This window comes from Equus asinus, chromosome X (genome assembly GCF_041296235.1).
Source record: "Equus asinus isolate D_3611 breed Donkey chromosome X, EquAss-T2T_v2, whole genome shotgun sequence".
Lineage (NCBI taxonomy): Eukaryota > Metazoa > Chordata > Mammalia > Perissodactyla > Equidae > Equus > Equus asinus.
In genome coordinates, this window is record NC_091820.1 from 19,680,431 (window position 1) to 19,703,148 (window position 22,718).

At 40.0% G+C, this 22,718-nt stretch overlaps 1 protein-coding gene across 5 annotated transcripts in view; it reads left to right on the forward strand.

The window, feature by feature from the left end:
- POLA1 (DNA polymerase alpha 1, catalytic subunit) overlaps positions 1-22,718 on the forward strand; it is a 286,920-nt gene that overhangs the window by 3,728 nt on the left and 260,474 nt on the right. For 2 of the 5 annotated variants that reach the window (XM_014830262.3, XM_070502288.1), the window contains exons 2-11: positions 1,651-1,775; positions 4,228-4,324; positions 5,256-5,336; positions 13,114-13,232; positions 13,707-13,769; positions 14,583-14,675; positions 15,106-15,193; positions 15,496-15,697; positions 15,786-15,964; positions 22,024-22,136. In XM_014830262.3, coding sequence (XP_014685748.1) covers positions 1,651-1,775; positions 4,228-4,324; positions 5,256-5,336; positions 13,114-13,232; positions 13,707-13,769; positions 14,583-14,675; positions 15,106-15,193; positions 15,496-15,697; positions 15,786-15,964; positions 22,024-22,136 — 1,160 coding nt within the window. The remainder of the gene's footprint in view (positions 1-1,650; positions 1,776-4,227; positions 4,325-5,255; positions 5,337-13,113; positions 13,233-13,706; positions 13,770-14,582; positions 14,676-15,105; positions 15,194-15,495; positions 15,698-15,785; positions 15,965-22,023; positions 22,137-22,718) is intronic. The other 3 variants (XM_070502286.1, XM_014830263.3, XM_070502287.1) reach the window with 3 other exon arrangements.

The following is a 22,718-nucleotide window of genomic DNA, read 5'->3' on the forward strand; positions in this document are numbered from 1 at the left end:
TATGGCACCATCTTTAAATGATGATGGGAGCCTTGGGTCCTTTTGCTTTACTTGACTGTGAGCCCCTTGAGGACAGGCAGCTCTGTCTTTGTAATTGTACCCCAACCCCTGTAGAGTGGCACGTTGTTGCCTGTGGAGTAAGTCTATTTGAAGCCCTCTAAATTTTGTCAGGATAATCTGCTAGGGGGGTCAAGGGAGTCTTGAAGGAGATCCACTGAGGCCTACTTTTCACTCTCAGTGGTCACGTTCAGTAATCTCTGAAACCTTTTCATGTGGGCCTCTTCATGATTTTTTGAAATCATTTGAGTGACACCCAAGATTTTGTGGCTGTCATCATTAAGTATCTGCATTCCTTAATTTTTACTTAATGCCTTTCTGAAAATGGATTTAAAAGTCAAATGTGAAAGTCAGACAATAGACTGAGATGTTATAAAGAGATTCCATTTCCAGAAAGCTAGAAAAAAAATAAGATCTCTAATTATGCTTCACCTTTAAGATATAGTTTTCAACACTTTATTGCCAGCATTTGGTACATGTTCTTTAAATTGCATCTTCTATTTCAGTCAAACACTTAGTCAAACAGCTTAATGTTGTTATGAACATTCCAGGGTTGGAGCTTTTAGGGTGCCTCTTATCAATACTTTCTCCTTTTCTGTGCATATTCCTTTTTATAAAATAATTAGCACCAAATACAATAAAATACTCATTTGCACAGACGTAGATGGCAATTGTGCTGAGCCTAAGTTCATGGCTGGCAGGCAGCACTGTTTTGCTTGACTTGGTTATCCATCAGTGGGTATATGAAAGTCTTAATTCTGTGGATGAAATCTTTTCAGTAAGTGTGTGAGGTGGTCAGTTTATAATGACCAAAAGCATGAATAATTCAAAAGTTGAATGAATGAACACTGAGGTCTTCTGATATTTCAGTAATTTTTGACAAAACCCATTTTAATCTTTGTAATTTTTTGCTATCATCCTATATTGTCATAACCAACTAAGCGAGGCCCGGAAATCAGTGAAGGAATACAGAATCTCCTCAGAGCCATCTTTGTTAAATTCTCCCTACCCCCAATTTTGCCTTCCTTTGAAATTTCAGATATTTATCTGAACCTGTTAGGGCATGTATTACTTTTAAAGATTGTTTTAGAGTTAGTTGCTACTTATTTCCTGTTTTAGATTGTAAATTCTGTGAGTACATGGACCATGTCCTTTTGATCTTTGTGTCTCTTAGAGCGCCTAGTACTTTGCAAAGAGCAGATGCTCCTTACAGTCTTTCAAATGTTGATTAATAGAATACAAAATGAATTGTTTTAGGATTACTTATGGCCTGTCATTTCTAGTGGAAAGTTATGGATTAATGGCTAATCGCCCTTCTCTGGTGTCTCCACGGGGTATCAGTTGGATTTAGAGTTTTCCTCTTTTTGATAACAGTTGCTTCAGTTGTTTCAGCTGGATCTTAGAGAACATTTCTGAAGAGTCACCGGAGCTGCAGATTCACCCAGGAGCTTTGTGAACTATTTACGTTGTGAAAAGTACCATTTGCATAATATTAAAATTGTGTATCAGTATTGGCTAGAAACGTCCCTTTGTTTTTGGGGGAAGGTGGCTGACAATTTTGTAACATCTCATGTAAATTTGGCTTTTTTTCAGCTGTGTCAGATTCAGGGAGTTTTGTAGCTTCTCGATCCCGGCGAGAAAAGAAATCCAAGAAAGGGCGCCAGGAAGCTCTAGAAAGGCTGAAAAAGGCTAAAGCTGGTGAGAAGTATAAATATGAAGTAAGTAACCATTTTTCTTTTTTTTCTCCTGTGCTTCATCCAATTCATGGCCTGTAGGTAGTCTTATGTCACTTTAGAGAGATGCATATATTTCAAGCTTGTTGTAATAGTAATTTCTTAATGTTGAACAAGCGTGGGCATGAGATCTATTTACAGATTATGGAGATTACTCAACTCTCCAAGTTCCTGTAAGGCACTTTACAGATGCTTTTCAAATTTTGAAATGAAAGTAGCTATATATATATTTTTTCCCTTATTGAGCACACTGCATCTCTGGTAAGCTCCATGGCTTTGTTGGGTAAACTTAGAGATGCTTTTGCTTTTAAGGTATTGAGCTGTATAGCTAAGCACTGCTTCTTCTTGGAGAGAATTGTTCTTCCTAATTTCATTTGCAAGGGGAGTGGCGATGGGGACTGGGACCTTACTTTTGCTGTGTCCTGTGTGTAAGATTGAATGTGATGCCCTTTTGGCCATTTCCCTCTCCCCACTGCTCATGGCCTGCAGGCAAACAGACAGCAACCACCATCTGCACAACATTGTCTAGCTTCACCTTCAGTGTGCTCCCTGAGTGTCTTAACTGCCTCAGGGCTAGAAAGCGATTAATTAATACAAGAAAATAATAACGAATAAGAACAACAGCAACTAATGTACTTTCTTAGCTAACACTGTTGTAAGTGCTTTTAAAATACGTTCATTTATTTAATCCTTCCAATAACCATATCGATTAGATACTGTGAATGACAGCATTTTGTAGGTGAGATGTCTGAGGTCACAGTGGCAGAGCCTTGATTTGAACCCAGGCAGTCTTGCTTCAAAATATGCATGTTTAACCATGGCCTATACCATATTGGGCCATTAAGCAAGTAGAAGAGGATTTTTGTTATTTGGCACCATTCATTCAAAGTCAAGTGAGTCAGCCAGATCATAAAGGGTTGCTAAAAGGATTACAGCAAAGCAAGAGTAAAGCATTTTTAATGTAGGTACTTCTATAGAGGAGTTCTCTGGGGCATTTCAGATGTTGACACACTGTGACTGATTTGCCTTTGATCACTGATGTTAATTGCGTGGCTCTAAGAGTTCATGCTGAGCAGTAGCCGTGTTTTTGGAGATAGAGTCAAAATGACTTTTAAAAATAGTTTTCTCGTATCTTTTCGATAGTATATAAGTGAGTTACTTAAATAAGAGACAAAGTATGCTTGGTAGACTTCAACCAACAGAAATAATCTTGTCGGTCCCCCCCACCAAAGAAAATTGGTCAGTGTAGTAATATTAAATTGGACCAGTTTGTGTTTGGGTTGTCAAAAACTTAATTTGGTAGGGCAGGTAGTTTCTGTTATCAAATGATGAAAAGCCAACTCAGTATTTGCCAGTGATCCCTGTAGAATAGATTAAGCAGGAGGTAAAAACGAAGCCTAATCCTCAAATTGATATAAGCCTTGTAGGTGTGGCAGAAATCCAGTCAGCTCTGTCCACAGGGCTCTCAGAGCCTTGCTCCAAGTGTTTTTTTCCTTAGGATCTTAGCTCTTCAGGTGGAGTTAGTCGTTTCCTCCACCCCCCACTTAAAAGACAGAACCCTCAGAGAAGAGGGAATTCTTAACCGAGATCTATGAGTTCTTGCTAACCAGCCCACCAAATTCTCATCTGGGAAGTCGATGGCCCATCACCGTGGCGGCTAAGGTGGTGTGTTTCTGTTCCGTTTGTTGCTTTAACTGAGGCGAGCTGGTCTGCTCTCTTCCTGCTAATAGTTTGTGGTGTTCTGGCCCTCTGGCAGTCAGGCAGCTTGGGTGGTTGGAGGACTTGCCCCTCCCTCTGGACTTGCCCGTCAGATAGGTCAGCGTTTAAGTCTGCAGTCTCAAGACCTGAGAATGGTAGGGGATCGGTGGTAATGCAAACAGGGATCACTCCAAAACCATTTCTAGTGTACCTGTAGAATGTACAGTGTGTTTGTTTTGCTGACTTGTGGAGGGGCATGGATGGAGGAGATTCTCCTTTTAAATTATATTTGGTTGATTGAACAGTTACTAACATTATCGTCTGTTCACAGGGCAACATCAGCTAGTGGAGAGGGAGGTGGCATGCCTTACAGGTTTGCTAAGTACAGGAGAAACCAGTCAAGAAATTGCAAGTGAAGAATCCCCAAAGCAGCTAATGAAGAATTGGCTATAATTCAGTTTGTTTTTTATGAAGTAGATGAGTAATTGATGGTGTGACAAGTGTATTATGCTAATGGAATCATTTAATATCTTATGTTAACACCCACCTAAAAAGAATACTAAGTTAATTGATGTCTATTTAAGGAAAACCCTGTAGTGGTGTTGAATGTCAGAACTCACGATTTGGTTGCAGCTACTCCTTCAGGCTGCCATTCCACTTTCAATTTGACAATTTTTTCATCAGAATTGTTTAACACTTTCACTCCATTTGAAGCTTTCTCAAACTTTTATGATGGCAGGTTGAGGACTTAACAAGTGTTTATGAAGAAGTTGATGAAGAACAGTATTCGAAGCTGGTTCAGGCACGCCAGGATGATGACTGGATCGTAGATGATGGTATGTGGGAAGAAATTGCCTGCCAGGCACTCTATTAGTTGCTTTTAGTAGATTCTCATTGCAGTAGAGTTGCTGCTTTGCACGGGCAGATGTAAGGCACTGTTAAGATCATACCTTTGGTTTGGATTTTCCTCAAATACATTATTTGAGAGTACAGAGCCAGAACAATAGAAAGTTTATTTGGGGACGTTTTGGAGAATTCAGGCGCATACCTCAGGATATAGTATAAATCCTCCAGGGAATGACTGTAGGAATTAGGAGGAACCACATACCTGTGAAGTACCCCCACAGGATGTGGGGGTAAGAAAACTAGCTATCTCACAGAATGGCTGTGAGGATTACTCGAAGCTATGTGTGTGAAGAGTAACCTGGGTAGTGGAAAACGCCAGGCAAAGGCTGGTCCTGCTGTTCTTACGCCACTTGTGGAAAGCTCACTGGTTCCTTGTAGGGTGTGACTTCTTGGACATGTGAGTGGTGACCACGGGGAGGGGTGTAGACTGCCTGCGACTAGATTTGTTTCTACTTCTGTAATTGGACTCAGCTATATTGCTGGTTTTTCCTTGTAGACTGAGGTACTTTTCTGGGCTTCTGGTGATTCTTTATTCTTTTACTGTTTATTCTTCTGGTAGAGAGTAAAACTACTGTAAAGCATCCTATTGTGGCAAACTTTGATCCTGTGGGCCCCATCATTTCCCTTAGCTCACCTAGATAGGCGTATATATATCCTTTGTTTTTGGCTCCGCAAACCTGCTGTGTGGATTCTCTGTTTCATCTGACACCTGTTTGAACAGGATTCTTCTGCACTTAAAAATGGCACAGGCCAGGAGAACATCTGAGTGGGTATAAAAGGTTTGTTTTTTTTTGGTCATGGCTGAAATATTATTGACCATTTTTAGAAACTTGATCCCAATATTAAATTTTATTCCTGCAGATGGTATCGGCTATGTGGAGGATGGCCGAGAGATTTTTGATGATGACCTTGAAGACGATGCTCTTGATTCCCATGAGAAAGGTACCTACATTTTGTTTTCAGGAGAGTGCTGTTTTGAGATTTAAAGAATTATCTAAAATTTGAGATGACTTGATATTTTGACACAGTTTCCTTTAAGGGAAAAGGACTACTACAATTGTTTTTAGGTATAGAATATGTTCTGATATTGAGAGAAGCATAGTTAATGTAGAAAATTAAATGTTAAAAGCAAAAACACCACCAGAAAGTGAAGTTTCATGTCCCTATTATCGAAAGAGTTTGGTCTTTTACTTATTTTGGAATTTTCAGTCCTGTGGTCATTTTTGACTTGCTGATTTTGAGGACTGCAACAATGTGATATCTTCTAGTTCCTACTGAAATAATGTGCATAGAATTTTTGCTCTTTAATGATAGTACAGTACAATAACAAGGTTTAGAACTCTGTTTAATTGAAATTTAAAATGATATGAATGAGTGTGTCAGATTTTCTTAGCTACACAATCATTGGCAAAAAGTCTTTTTGAGTAAACAAGACTGATTTAGTTCTTGGAAAATGAGAAGGGAAAATTCTCTTTAGTATTTGTTTTTTTGGTTTAGTTTGTTATTACCACCAAGTGGCAGATCACAGGTCAGCAAACTGGCCCACTTACAGCCCTTTCATTTATCTATTTAAACCATTTTATTGAGGTCATATTGGCTTATAACATTGTGTAAATTTCAGGTATGCATTATTTTATAACACTTTCTGTACAGACTGCATTGTGTTCACTACAAATACTCTAGTTTTTATCTGTCACCATACATACGTGCTCCTTTACCCCTTTCTCCTTCCCCCCATCCCCTTCCCCTCTGGTAACCACTGATCTGTTCTTCTTATCCATGTGTTTGTTTATCTTCCACATATGAGTGAAATCATATAGTGTTTGTCTTTCTCTGTCTGGCTTATTTTGCTTAGCATAATGCCCTCAAGGTCCATCCGTGTTGTCGCAAATGGCAGGATTTTGTCTTTTTTATGGCTGAGTGGTATTCCATTGTATATACCACATCTTCTTTATCTCTTCATCAGTTGATGGGCACTAGAGTTGCTTCCACATCTTGGCTATTATGAATAATGCAGCCCATTTATTTATTTGTTTAAAAATTTTTCCTCCCACAGCCCCTTGGGTACATAGTAGTGTAATTTTAGTTGTGGGTCCTTCTAGTTGTGGCATGTGGAATGCTGCCTCAGCATGGCTTGATGAGCGGTGCCATTTCCATGCCCAGGATCCGAACTGGCGAAACCCTGGGCCGCCAAAGCAGAGCACGCGAACTTAACCACTTAGCCAGGGAGCCGGCCCGGCAGCCCATTTATCTTTAAACAACTTTATTGAGACATAATTCACATCCCATACAATTCACCTATTTAGAGTGTACATTTCAGTGGTGTTTAGTATAGTTAAGGAATTGTGCAGCCATCACAACAATCAGTTTCACATTTTCATTATCCTAGAAAGAAATCATGCCTGTTACTATGTACCCCTCAAGCTAGGAACGGTTTTTGCATTTTTTTTTTAAAAAAAGAAAATGCAAAGAGGAATATGTAGGAGCTCAAGAGAGACATATGTAGCCACAAAGCTAAAATCTGTGCTGTCTTACCCTTTTTCAGAAAGTCTGGACCCTAATTTGTAGTTTGTTAACATTTTGCAACATTTGTTTTTTTTCCTCCCTCTTCCCTTAACCCAACCACAGACCAAGACTTTATTTTTGGTGAACTTACTGAAATAAGTTGTAGACACCGTGATAGTTCACCTCTACATGCTTCAGTACTGACCTCCTAAGAAGAAGGACACTTGTCTACTTAGCCACAACACCATTCTCATGATATTATCTAATATAGTGTCCATATTAAGATTTCCCCAGTTAGCCCAATAATGTCTTTTATAGCTATTTTTTAAAATTCAAAGTCCACTTTACTTTTTATGTCTCTGTAGTCTTATTTGGTGTAGTACAGCACCATCCCTCCTCTGCCTCCTCTGGCCTTTTTGTTTTTAATTACATTGACATTTTTTAAGGCACTGGGCTGGTTATTTTGTTGAATGTCCCGCAGTCTATGATTTGCTTGATTGCTTCTTCATGCTTAGAGTCAGGTTAAATATTTTGGCAAAAATACAGTATAGATGAAGTTGTGTCCTTTCCATTGATCATATTAGGGGCACATAATGTCAGTCTGTCCCGTCATTGGTGATACTAAGTTTGATCTTTTGCTTAAGATGATGTTTGTGAGATCTCTTCCTTGTAAAGCTACCTTTCCACCTTTGTAATTAATGTAAATATGGGGTGATAATTTGAGACCCTGTGTATATCCCTTTTCCCTACCAACTTTCACCTAATGCTTTCAGCATTTATCAACGATACTTTCTCTCCTTTTTAAAATTATCCCTTCAAACTCATGGATATAAATAAAATTACTGTTACAGTTCAGTATCCTTTATCAGGATTTTTCTTTTTGATGTTCAGATTATCCCTGATTTGGCAGCAGTAGCCCCTTTGAGCTGGCTCCTGTGTGCTTTTGACATGATCCCATGAGTCTTTGAGCATTTCCTTGCTTTGTGGGCCAACAAGATGTTCTAGGTTCTCCTTGTATTATTCCTGTCCCAGACCTGGAATCAACCATTTCTCCCAAGAATCATGGTTCCTTTTAGTGGAAAGTGGTATTCAGTTCTGGGGGATGGATGTACTCATTGCTCCTGGGGTGTAATGGTTTCTGGGCCCTTTCAGTGAACTAGGAGATTTTATATATATATATATATATGTATGTCATGAATGCATACTGATACATGTGATTCAAATCCAGCACCACAGGATTCTTCTTCATCATCCTCAATTCTGTATTTTTATCTACCTTCATTGCCAGTGAAAACCCTTGTCTTCTAAAATATACTACAAAATAGTTTGAGATTTTAGAATTACTAAACCAATACATCTACCAACAACCTTTCTAAGTAAAGTTTACAATTTGTTTACAGTTTTATTTGTTCTTGGCATATTTGCTGCTAAGGGTGTATAGTGAGAGTATTGTGTTCAGAAGGTGTGTGAAGTAATTGTTTTCTGTGTGCTATCTTACCAGTTTACTACACAGGTTCTTTTTTTTCTATTTTTGTTCAGGTTTTTGTTTGTATTCAAATTTAGGTTTTTAAAAAATCTTTTTGAGAGGCTGGCCCAGTGGCCTAGTGGTTAAATTCGCATGTTGCACTTCGGCAGCCTGGGGTTTGCAGGTTCGATCCCAGGCACGGGACCACCACACCACTCATCAAGTCATGCTGTGGTGGCGTTCCACATACAAAAATAGAGGAAGATTGGCACAAATGTTAGCTCAGGGCCAATCTTCCTCATACACACAAAATTCTTTTGTTTTAATTTTAGTTTTTGAATATTGTAAAACATTTTTATGATTCAAAATCAAAACGATATCAGGAGTTATCATGAGAGTAAGATGGGATCTTACTCTCATCCCTATGCTTCCTACTTCATTTCTACCCATCTCCATAGGTATAATTTTTATTAGTTTCTAATTATCCTCCCTGTGTTTCCTTTTACAAAAAATAAGGTTGTGTCTATTTTCTTTTCATGTGGGATGTTATTTATTTATTCATTCACTAGTGAAATTAGAATATGTAAACTATCTTCCTGGTTTCTACCAACCTATGTAATGTAGGAACTCTACACACTGGTACCTACCATTTGGTAGCAGAGTGGCTAATTTTGTTTTCCTAGTTTTTCTTAGTCCGTAAAGAAGAGAATGAAATAAGCCCATGTGCTTTTTCATCTCCCTGAACTGAGGAGGCCTGCATTAGAGTCCTGGCTGTGTTGTTAATTGTCTGTATCTTGAATGAGTCCCATCACCTATCTGGACACGAGTTTTGTCAGCTATAAATTAGGTGGTTGAACTATAGGGAGGTTCTTGAGGAAAGGACTCATGTCCTGGTCATCTCAGTGCCGATCACAGTAGCAGGCACAAAGAAATTATGAACTATTTGTTGAATAAGTGAGCCATCTCTGTGTTTCCATAATCGTCATATCATCTCTTCCTAGTCATACGTCAGTGAAGAGGATGATTTGACATTCTGAAGGAGAGCTAATCTTAGAAATCTTTATTCTACACTTTGCCACCATTTACCCACAATACTCCACTGTTCTAGTATCCCTCACGAGCAGCCCAAAAAGGTCCCAAGATCTTAGGAAGGGAAATAGAATTCTACAATCCACTTTAAAGACTTAGAAGGAGTTGAAGAGTTTTGCCTAGAAGTAAAAGGTCAACTCTTTATGGTGTAGATCCAATCTCTGGCCTGTTGCTTTCAAACAGAGACTGAAAAATATCAACTAAGTCCCAATGAACAGAAATCTGTGGGCAAATGAATAAAACAAATCAAAACAGAAGCACTAAAATTGTGGGAGAATTCTGCCTCAAATGTTGACACCTATTCTTTCTCTGTGTTTCTCTTTGTCCTTCCATCTAAATCCTACTAACCTACAATGGTGAGATTAAAGCCCCTTCACGAAGCCTTCCTTGCTATTCAAACCTCTGTTGACCTTCTCTTTTGATACTTTTTAGTACGACTTGAATTTTATATACTAAACATTTTGACCATTACTTATATTCAGTTTTCAATCTGCTCCAAGTGATCGCAATAAAAAGTTAAGTTCTCCTGTCTTACATTTTCCACAGATGTTCTACAAACCTTTGCACTGTCTTAGGCACATGAAAAATAACTTTAAAAAAAACTCTGGTAAGATACACATAACATAAAATTTACCATTAGCGACATTGAATACATTAACAGTGTTTGCAACCATGATCATTATCTAGTTCCAGAACATTTTATCACTCCAAATGGAAACCCATACTCCTTAAGCAGTCATTCCTCAGTCTCTCTTCCCTCAGCCTGTGGCAAGTACCAATCAGCTTTCTGTCTCTGGATTTGCCTATTTTGAGTATTTCATATAAATGGAATCATGTAATATGTGATCATTTGTGTCTGGCTTCTTTCACTTAGCATAATGTTTTCAAGGTTCATTCATATTGTAGCATGAGTCAGTACTTCATTTTTAGGGCTGAATATTATTTTGCATGGATATACCACATTTCGTTTATCCATTTATTAGTTGATGGACATTTGAGTTGTTTCCACCTGTTGGTTATTGGTGACTAGTGCTGCTATGAATATTCATGTACAAGTTTTTGTTGGAACACTTGTTTTCAATTCTTTTGGGCATATACCCAGGAATGGAATTATGTATATGTAGTTTTATTTCCTTTTCTTTCTTACAGAAAAGATACTTTCTATACTTTTGTACTTTGTGTTTTTTCACTTAACAAGATATCCTGAAAATCACTTCCTGTCAGCACATAGAGATCTTTCTTTCTTATTTCTCTGTAGCTTCATAGTATTTGATTGTATGAATGTACCATGGTTTATTCAAATCATTTCCTTGAATGGATATTAGATTTTCAATAATTAGCTGTTACAGATAATACTGCAGTGAATAACTCTGTGCATATGGTGTTTTCCTTGGGAAAGATCCCGAGAAGTAGGATTGCTGGCTCAGAGTAAATGCACATGAAGTTTTATGGTAGTGCCGTAGGAGTTGTCCCATTTTACACTCCCATGAACAGTGTATGAGTGTCTGTTTAGACCCCATGACCTCGCCAACAGAGTATGTTGTCCAGCTTTTGAATTTTTGCCACTCTGATATGTGAGAAATGACATCTCAGTGTGGTTTTCATTTGCATTTCTTTTACACATGAAGTTGGGCATCTTTTCATAAAACTTAGTAGCTGTTTATATATGTATATATACATTTTTCAATATTGCAAATATTCTTTATTTGGAAAACCCCTCTTTTTTAATTTTTTTTTTTGAGGAAGATTAGCCCTGAGCTAACTACTGCCAGTCCTCCTCTTTTTGCTGAGGAAGCCTGGCCCTGAGCTAACATTGTGCCCCTCTTCCTCTACTTCATGTGTGGGACGTCTACCACAGCATGGCGTGCCAAGCGGTGCCATGTCCGCACCCGGGATCCGAACTGGCGAACCCCAGGCCGCTGGGAAGCGGAACGTGCGAACTTAACCACTGCGCCACTGGGCCGGCCCCTGTTTATATATATTTTTATGTGAACTGTATGTTTGTGTTTATTGCCCACATTCCTTTTGGGTTTTGGGGCTTTTTTTAATATCAGGAAAATTTTTCCTTTATCTGCAAAGCATAATGCAAAAATCTTCTTCTGTTTTGTCTTTAAACTTGTTTCTGGTGTGATTGAATTTATTTTTATTTATTTTTTTTTTTGAGGAAGATTAGCCCTGAGCTAACTACTGCCAATCCTCCTCTTTTTGCTGAGGAAGACTGGCCCTGAGTTGACATCCATGGCCATCTTCCTCTACTTTATATGTGGGATGCCTACCACAGCATGGCGTTTGCCCAGCTGTGCCATGTCCGCACCTGGGATCCAAACCGGCAAACCCTGGGCCTCCGAGAAGCAAAACGTGCGCACCTAACCGCTGTGCCACCAGGCCAGCCCCTTGAATTCATTAATCTTTTTTTCCTTCCAATGGATCTTGAATCATAGTTAGACTTTCCCCCACACCCAGGTTACAAAGGAGTTTGCCTTTTTAATTAAAATACTTACAAAGTTTCATTTTTTTGTTTTGATCTATGATCTATTTATACTGGTTGACTTCTTTACAGATGAGTAGGCAACACTACTTACTAGAAAGTCCATTTTTTCCTCAGTGATATGAGATACCACCTTTATTATATGCTAAATTTCCATAAGTAATTGGGTCTTTTTCTGGACTGTATTTTCTATTTCATCTGGCCTGTGTATTCATATGCTAGTACTGTAGCATATGAAAGCTGTAGACACTATGTTAACTATTCATTCTAGGTCTTTTTTTTTTTTTTTTTTTGCTGAAGAAGATTTGCACTGAGCTAACATATGTGCCAGTCTTCCTCTATTTTGTATGTGGGTTGCCATCACAGCATGGCTGCCACCAAGTGGTGTAGGTCTGTGCCCCAGAACTGAACCCCGGGCCATCGAAGCAGAGCTTGCTGAACTTAACCAGTAGGCCACTGGGCTGGCCTGGACCCTCATTCTAGGTCTTTTTGAGGTAGAGATTCCTTTACCTCATTCCGGGATGAAATCTGAAAGTGAGAGTAAAAATGACGGTCTTAGAAGAGTTCGTAGGTGATTTACACATGGCCAGAAGAGAAAACCTATGGTACAAGTTGTTCTTTAATGAACAGATGTCTCTGCTGTTTAGTGTTGTTATGATGTGTTGCGTGTGTCTAGTTGCTGTTCCTCATAAAATGGAAATTAGGACACTTCAATAGTATAACTGGTAACCCTATTTGTTTATAGTTCAGTTTTCCTGTCAGCTCGAGTATAGCACTAAAAAGGTGGTCTCACGAAGGCTTCTCGGCTAATCCCCTGGTTCCAGATGAGCTGATCTTTTTATTTCTGTGGGAAGAACAAACCCCGTCCCCATCTTTTAAAAAGCTTTTGATTCACACTAACAATAACAATTAAATAGTCACGCTTAATAACTCATCCTGATATTTAACTGGCATTTCATCAGTTTTTGTAATAACATTTAGCCCAAGTTTTCCTGAATTGTTTGTTTTAAAGATTCTTCCCTGTGTACCATGCATAAAATCTCATATTTTTGTATTTTGAATTCTTAACATTTTTCTTCTCAAATTCTCGTATACAGAGAGCAGGTGACTAGGCTTTTAGTTTTCCATTTTGATTTTTGCCAGTGCATGTTTCTAAATAATGTATATTCCAGCAGGAAAAGATGATAAAGCACGCAACAAAGACAAGAGGAATGTAAAGAAGGCTGTGGTGACAAGACCAAACAGTATCAAGTCCATGTTCATGGCTAGTGCTGGGAGGAAAACCGCAGATGTGAGTTTCATGGTTTTCTTATATTTTGCCTTTTCCTTTGTGAAGCAAATTTAGTATTTGATTATACAGATAATAGGTGCTCAATACATTTGAGCTCAGATATTTGAGTAATATTTTCCTAATTTCAATCACTAAATTGGATGTAGATTTCTAGGTGAATTTAGACACCTCAGTGGTTGGATCTTGGAGATAGAAAAGAAGATTGAACCGAAAAGCTGAACTAACAGTGTGTTTATTTCTGTGATTAGCAGGAGGATCATGGAATGAGGATGAAGATAGAGGACAGGAGCTCTCGGTTTAGGAGTTATGTGTCCACAGGTGGTGGTTAAGATCTGTGGATAGTTGATGAGCTCTCAGAGTGAGGAATGAAGAGGAAGGACTGACTGGTTGGGTTCTGTCTTTCACAGACACGTGAGCTGGGTGGAAACGTGAAGTGTAGGGCTTTCTCATTCTACCTTCCTTTATAATTTCCAGAAAGCTGTAGACTTGTCCAAGGATGATCTGCTAGGTGACATTCTACAAGATCTGAACAGCGAGGTAAGTGAATCTCTAGGAGTTGCCAAATATGTGAGGGACGTAGGGTGAAGAAACAGTTCAGTAATTATACAAAACAGACTATTGCTAGAATTAAAAACAAAAAATTCAACGACACCACCCCCACCAAAAAAGAAAAAAAACCCTTCAAATTGGTTTCTTCTCACCATTTTAGGTTGTAGTTCCCAGCTGATACAAGCTATGCGATTATGTAGATGGGGCTGTGTGGGGGTGTGTTTGAGGTAGTAAGAATGCACACTGTGTGCGCTCAGTTGCTGCAGTGTATGTTCCTAAAATAGAATGAAGCCTGTCAGTCTGTACAATCAGGCGTGAGTTCTTCATCTTGAATTCTAAGCGGGGGTGAAGGCAGCGTCAGTGAACTGTCCCTTCTAGAACTCAGACAGGCTCAGCTGCACCAGGGATTTGCAATTTAGCTATTTCAAATAAAGACTAAACCCTCATTTAGAGGCGTGCTTCTTTCTAAGTGACCCTTGATTAAAATGACTAACACCAACACCATGTAGTTCTAGCTTGACAGTTTTTAATGTAATATTCTGGAAGGGTAAGGGGAAAGTATGTTAAGTTTTAAAAAGAAGAAAATTGGTGAGGGGTGGATTCAATATCTATTCTGGTTTTCTAGTGAGTCTGTGGTATTGTTGCTATAGTAACTGCAGTGCCTGAACACAGAGCTGTGGGGGGAGCAGGGAAGGAAAAAAATGCTTTGCTCATTGGGCTTCAATGGGGGAAGAAATGTCCTTTTCTGTCTTATGGTAAATCAAGCATGGCAGTGAATGTCTGTCTTCCCCCTCCTTTTAGCCACCTCAGATAACTCCACCACCTGTGATGATACTGAAGAAGAAAAGATCCACTGGAGCTTCACTGAATCCTTTCTCTGTGCACACCCCCAAGGTAGAGTGTGTGGAAGCACCTTCAGTTTTGATTTATATTATTGCTTAAAACTTATTTTGTTGCTTTTCTATGTGAGGGAAATGCCTTTGAATTTGTATTAATTTTTGTTTTAAATTAGGACTCCCATTTCATTACATAGTTTCATGTATTTCAAAAATAGCACATGCCTGCTTTTTTCATAGTAAATTTTGTAGTAACTAGTATGTGTTTATTATAGTTATTACAACTGTGCTAAATGCAATAATTTTCCTCCTGGAAACAAGTATCTTTTTGTAAACCTCGGTAACAGTAAAATAATTGGAGCTATTACATTAATAATACATAAAAATGTTTTATAAATGGGAACCATCATTATCTCTGGTCAGGGTAGGACAGTTGCATATTTTTAGTATGCAGGTCCAGCTGACTAAACATTTAAAAACGTTTACAGGCAGTTCCTTCAGGAAAAACTGCTTCCGCTGTCTCAAGGAAGGAGCCTTCATTAACTCCCGTTCCTCTTAAACGTGCTGAATTTGCCGGTGAGTCTGGTGTCGGGCAGAAGTGCTAGGGTGTTGAGCAGTTGCAAAGTGCTGTCAGAAACTGGAGGCCCTGTGAAGGAGGAAGTGGAGGAGATTTTGAAGGTATTGTGATAGCAAGTTTAAGTGTGAGAGATTTGAATTCATAGCAGGAAAAGTTAAACATATCCAATTTGGAGATTGAAGAGAAATGCAAATATATTGTGGGGAAAAGGGCAGGCTGCTATTGCTGTGTTGGGAAGCCTTTGTGCCCCATGGGAGCGGCGTATGATGTGTATGATGGGAATGTGTGATGACGCCTACAGGAGAGCCTGTGCTGGCATTGTGTACAGATGAGAAGGAGGAGTCAGGGGCAATGGATTTTGAAGATGGCGACTTTGATGAGCCCATGGATGCTGTGGAGATGGACGTGGAGACTGTGGCTGCCAAGACTTGGGACCAAGAGAGGGAGCCAGCAGAGGGGGTGAAACATGAGGCAGATCCTGGGAAAGGGACCACATCCTACTTGTAAGAGCATTTTATGACTTTTCTGGCAAGTAGCACTACAATTATTCTGTTGGATTTTGAAAGGTTTTTGAAAATGTGATTTCTGCAGAGAAAGTTTTCTCCCAGATGTCTCTTGTTGGGACATTGATCAGGAAGATGACAGCAGTTTCTCAGCCCAGGAAGTTCAAGTGGATTCCAATCACCTCCCACTGGTAAAAGGGGCAGATGAGGAACAAGTGTTTCAGTTTTATTGGCTGGATGCTTACGAAGATCAGTACAACCAACCAGGTAATCATACATATGGTAACTGTATGTCTTTAATACGGAATAGCGCCTTTCCCTTAAATGCTTTAGAGATTGTAATTGGCACAGCCTCTGCCCTCACATACATGCATAGTAAGAGAGCAACACTCATTCATTGTAAAGTGCATGAGCCGCTCGGATGGAGAGCAGCTGTGGTGTGAATAATCCATAAAGGTGCTTATTGCAAAAACGAGTTATGTGTGGTTTTGGAATGTGTGCTTGTAGTTCACCATCGATGTATCTGAGGTTATTGGAATGCAGTTTACTTTAAATAGAATCAGTCATTAATGTGTTCTTTATTCAGCAAATTGAATACCTGTTGTGTGCCAGACATTGAAATGGGGTGATCAAGCTGGACAAATTCCCTGTCCTAATGGAGCTTACATTCTAGTGGGGTGGGAGAAATAGGCAGTAAATAAGGTAAGTTGATAAGTGATGTAAAGGCAATTAGTTAGGAGATGGCCGGGGGAGGTCTGTCTGAGGAGACCACCACTGGGCTGCGATTCGAGGAATGTACAGAGCTGAGGAAAGACCATTGCAACCTGAAGAGCCAGTAAGCACAGAGGCTTGGAGAGAGAAAGGAGGCCTGCGTGGTTGTAGCACAGTAATCAAGTGACAAGATTGGTTGAAAGTGAAGTTGGCGATAAAGGCAAAGGCCAGATAATAATGAAGGACCTTGAAAGCCATATTAAGCAGTTTAGATCTTATTCTAAGAGCGGTGGGGAGGCGGTGGAGGATTTTCAGTGCTGGGTGCGGGGGTAGAGTAGGGGGTGGAGTGGTCCCATGGTTGCGTTTACATTTTAACAGGAACCTTCTGGTTTGTGTGGAGAATAGCACACGCAGGTGTGTGGTGGGGGCTGAAGTGGGGAAGCCCTGGAGGTCAGTCAGTCCAGGGCAGGTGTGCTAGTTACTTGGACTAGTAGTGCCTATGCAGAAGGAGAGACTTGAATATGTTTAACATGTATTTTGATGTGAACTTTTTGATGGATTGATGTGGAGGTTGACAGAAAGGAGGAATCAAGGATGATTCCCTGGTCCACCTCCAAATGGGCTGATGGTGTGATCCTGACTCACAAAAAGCCAGGAGGCTCTCCAGTGTCCTTTTGTGCTCCTTGGAGCCCTTCTTCACTGTGGGGCTGACCATGACAAGGGGCGTTGGATTAATAAAAAATACAGTATACACCTTAAACAGAGTTGCCTTTATTCAGATCTGTTTCTGGATGTGAGGTTAGATGCAAACTGTATTTTTCAAAGGGGTTTCCTGGAGGCTGCATCTGGTGAAAATAAAGGGAGGATCTAGATGTCAGTAATGCAAGTGAATGAGTAAGAAGAGTCTAAGTATTAACTGTCAAACTTAAGGGCCAGATTTTCCTTGTTTACCTTAAAGATAATCAAGCATTGGCTTTAACTACAAAACTGTTAATGCTCTCTCCAAGGGGAGACAGAAGCATTAATACGCTTCTGCTTATCAAATACATTGAAACTTTCGTAGAGCCACTTGAATAGTGAACTGCCATGTCTTAGTTTCTTAGGTAAAGACGTAAGCAATCTTAGAAATGGTATATTATCTACTTTAGCTAGGGCAAGACGATTTGGTTAGAGCCTCTCACCTCTTTGACTAGTACTTTGTTACTTGCTGTTGGAAGGTAGGCTGGCAAGTATGATTACATGAGGCTGAGCAAATTATTCCCATCCGTTTTTTTTTTTTTGTGGAAGATCAGCCCTGAGCTAACTACTGTCAATCCTCCTCTCTTTGCTCAGGAAGACTGGCCCTGAGCTAACATCCATGCCCATCTTCCTCTACTTTATATGTGGGACGCCTACCACAGCATGGCGTGCCAAGCAGTGCCATGTCCGCACCTGGGATCCGAACCGGCAAACCCTGGGCTGCCGAGAAGCGGAATGAGCACACTTAACCACTGTACCACTGGGCCGGCCCCTTCCCATCCATTTTTATTTGTATTTTTAAAAATTTGTTGAAGAAAAGTCACCCTGAGCTAATGTCTCTTGCCAGTCTTCCTCTTTTTGTATGTGAGCCACTGCCATAGCATGGCCACTGACAGACAAGTGGTGTAGGTCCCTGCCCGGGAACCATACCTGGACTGGTGAAGCGGAGCCCACCACACTTAACCACTAGGCCACCGGGGCTGGCCCTCCTCGTCCATTTTTAAAACCCAGGGCTGCCCCATTGGGGACACCATTTTCATGTGTGCTTCATGTGATCTCCCTGAAGCACAGCAGTGTGACTGGTGCTTGCTGGAGATGTGTGACATGGTGGGCCTGCCCATCCCATTGCTACTCCCTGTGCTTTGCTATATCCACTCAATGCTGCATTTGATTCCCTGTCTTGGTTAATGGTTCCATCAAAACCAGAAACCTGGGGGTCAGCCTTGAGTCCCCATTTTCCTCACTTCCCTCACCAAGTCTTATTAGTTTTATCCTCCTAAAGTATAAAGTAGACAAACTATCTTCTCTTTCTCCTCACAACTGCAACGCCTGAGCCCTTCTTGCCTACTGAAACAAGCCTCCTAATTGGTCCCTCAATTGTCATTATCCCACATTGCAGCCAGAGCAATTGCTCAGAAGGGTAATTCCGACCACCTCTCTTCCTCATTAAAGAAAATCCCCAGTAGCTACTGCCTACAATAGAAAGCCTAAGTTCCTTGGCAAGGCTTCTGTTGCCTGCTGTGTAGGATTTTGTGCCCTAGAAATAGTTCCAGCTGTGTACCTGCTACTCCTTATACCACATTCCTTTATTCATTGTGTTTGTCTGACCGGACTGCCCTCACCTGGCTCAGCCGAGGTGTCATCTGGAAGTTTCCTAATCCTCCAAACTGGCCTAAGAGCCCTTTCTGTGATCCCATCATACCCTTTCCAAGAGTAGCATTTCTCATATTATTTTGAAAAGATCTGATTATGTGTTGTCTTTCCCCCAAAGCCTTTGAACTCCTGGAGGGCTGCGACCTTTTTTTTATTTCCAGTGTGCAGCATGATGCCAGCGCATAGTAGGTGTTCTTTGAAATAAACTACACAGTGACAGTCGTGTAGATGTGCAGGAAAGGTTTCAGAGAACCAGAATTGTACTCGCTGCTATTACTGAGTTTGCTTCTTGAGACCTTGTAGTAGTGTGGGGTAAGAATGGATAACACAAAGTGGACGGTGCCCTCCGTAAATCCACATATAAAGCATCAGATTGCCAGTGTCAGTTGCCGAGGATTAGAACCTTAAGAAACAACAACCCTGTTTCTTTCCTGTGTGAAAATAAGTTGATTATTTGCAAGTTTTGTTTACTGGTTGATACTCTTATTAAAAAACAGTATCATTTTGTGGTGCAAGGGTCTGGAGCTGCACTGTCCATTATGGTAGCTACTGGCCATATGTATCGCTTTAAATTTGAATTAATTAAAATGAAATAAAATTTAAAATTTAGCTTCTCAGCCACTAGCCACATTTCAGGTGCTCAATAGCCATATGTGGCTAGTAGCTATCATATCCATGGATGGCACAGACAAGGAACAATTCCATCATCACAGAAATTTTTATTGGCTAGTGCTGGTCTATAGTAATAGATGTGGGAGGTTAAGATTGAGGCATTGAAGCACAGCTATATTTGAAAGCAACCAATATATGGTATGTATTGTTGTTGCATTCCTGGTACTAACCATAGTTATGGATAGGCCTTTTCAACCACTACTGGGAAATATTTTGCAATTGAAAGAGGTCCTAGTCTGTTATTGGTCTGTCTTCCAAATGGTAAAGTGACAGGAAATTGCTAGTGCTGGAGAAGGCCTCAGAGATCATCTGATCTAGTTATTTGCAGAGGAGGAAGCTGAGGCTCCAGAAGATAAAGTGATCAGCTCTTCAGTGGCAGAGTTCTGGGCTTCTCACCCTTGTCCACACTCCTGTTCCATGGTGCTTTTCAAGTTGTGTCCTCTGTGTTTGATGCCAATGGGTTAAATGAGATGCCTTAAAAAAACCTCCTTTAATCTCAGAGGGTTGAACAGTTTCATCGTGATAGCAGGTAATGATCACTGAGCCTTGGTGAAATCAATGCTGCTAATAAAAACGAAGTACTCGCAAAGACCCTGTTATTGTTTCTCACTTTCTTACAGATTCTAAGTCAGTCAGTTGTTGCTGAATGCTCCATAATTATGAAAAGAATCTTACTCTTTGCATATGGGAAGATATCCTGTCTTCATTATGACTTTTTCAAGGTTGAATAAATCCTGACTGCACCTGGTTTCAGCTCGTAACTTTGGGGGGAATGTAATCTTTGTTTACCATGATCTTTTTGTGGCAAATGAGGCATAAACAGTGTCAAATGTGTTGCATGAAGTGTGATATTAGTTTGACTGTAAAATGAGCTATTTGAATCTTTGAATCCAATATTAGGGTCTTTATTTTTCTTTGCATGGAATTTTGTTTTTTCGTCTCTTAACTGTTGTGAGGATGACTTTTAATTTTCTGAGCTACTGTGATTTTGTCTTTTTTAATCATTCCCACAGTCCTCCCTTCCCTCTTCCCTATCTCCCCCTTTTCCCCCCCAGCTGAAAATCACACAACTCTTTTAGAGTTGTTAAGAATTTTAATCATCTGCAGAAATGAAAATTCTTAAATGGTCTTATTTCTACTAGAATGAGTGACAAAAGGAAGCATTGATGAGCTATCTTGTGAAACTGGAGTAATTGGCCTTATGATCCATAACCTTTGCATGTGCCAGAATTTTCTTAGTGTTTCAGACAAGCGGCTGTGTTGAGTGGCTATGTTGGTTACTGCTGTCTCATTTTTCATGGAGACCAGGATTTTGCATAGTGACCATGTCTTAGGTTGACTATCAAATCTCTGGAGGCTTTTCTTGATGTTCGGTTTTCATGAACAATGACTTGATGTCTAGAAAGGCTTGTTTTTACTTTGTGGTATATGTTACATAGGGATTTCAAAAGGGGTGTGTCTGTTGATTTGGTTACTAGACCATTTGTTAAACCAAAATAGAAAAGAAAGGAACATTATAAAGACTAACTAGCCAGATGTCTTAAGTAGTCTGTGAGGTAGAAAGGGTATAAAATAGGAGATAATAGTTGAACCCTGTTATGAGATATTTATTATTGTGTGGAAGTAGATGTATGAGATGAATTATGTTTTTCCCAAACACCATTTTGTTGTTGTTGAGGAAGATTTGCCCTGAGCTAACATCTGTTGCCAATCTTCCTCTGTTGTGTATGTGGGTTGCTGCCATAGCATGGCTGATGAGTGGTGTAGGTCTGTGCCAGGGATCTGAACCCACGAACCTGGGCTGCTGAAGCAGAGCACACTGAACTTAACCACTATGCTGCGGAGCTGGCCCCTCCCAAACACCATTTTACATATAGAGAAATACTGATGTACCATACATAGTTATCCTTATACGTGGATGTTAATTTTTATCAGTAAGCACAAGTGCTAAAAAGAAGTTTAGTATTATATTCTCAGAGTTTTCATAAGAGGTTTAAATATGAGATTTGTTGAGAAGAATTTAGCTTTTTTGTTCCTCTTAATCTGGATAATCTTGGTTCTAGGGAAAATGCCTGTGTGTGTGTTTTTCCTACACTGACCTAGGATGTCTCCCTAATTTTTGAGGTGTGGCTGTATTGACATGGAATATCTCCCTAATTCCCTAGGGGTTTCCACACTGACGTGGGGTGTCTCAGTAGTTCTCCAAGTGTGTCTACTCAGGCCTGGGATGTCTCCCTAATAACCGAGGTTTGTCTCTGTTTACCTGGGATGTCCCCCTAATTCTAGGGAAAACGTTTACACCAAGTTAGAGAATCATTCTGTGCCCTGTCCTCTTAGCGGTCACAGGTTTTACCAGTGTGGTATTGTTGTATGGCCTAAATACTGAGTAAAGGAGCGGTCTTGGGAAGTGGGAAGCATATGTAAATTTGCTATAAAAAATGACTTCATGAAGGCATAAATGTGTGGGCACATTCAGTGGGCCTTTATATTGCCCCTTTAATGTAATGTAATTGAAATGTTTCTTTTCTCATGGTTTTCCTTTATTCTTTTAGGTGTGGTATTTCTGTTTGGCAAAGTTTGGATAGAATTGGCCGAAACCTATGTGAGCTGTTGTGTCATGGTGAAAAACATAGAGCGAACGCTCTACTTCCTTCCCTGCGAAACGGTAAATATTAGTGATTAGCTTCTAATTCCAGGTGCATTCTGTGTTCTGCCACCAACCTGATTCTTCAACAGGACTATGAATGATCCACAACCTTGGTGCTTCTTGCTGCCTGCCTAGTGACCACTGATTGTCAGCAGCTCCAGTAGAGATTGGGAAAAGTAGAGAAATGAAGTGAAACTCAGTTTTTCAACTTGTTAGAAAGGGTGTAAAAGTGTCTGAGTTTTAGTATATGATACTATCTTTTCCCCCACCTCTCATTTCCATGATAATCAGGGTTGGGAGTACATGGCTGTAAAGCGTAACATGGCATTTGGCCCAGTTTTCGCACTTTTGCTGTGTAGGCAGCAGTACCATTTCTTCCACAGCCATTTAACAAGGTCACTTCCATTTGCTCCTCCATTTTTATTGGGAGTTAACATCCACACTCCCCTTCCAACTCCAGCCCTGTCCCATCTCAGTTGAAATGTGAAGCTGTTTAGTCAGGATTTATAGCACTTCTCTCATTTTGTAGAAGCAATCATCTTTATCTCTGATTTGCTTTTTAAATGCCATTGGGAGGGATTGGGTATCGGATTTAGTACA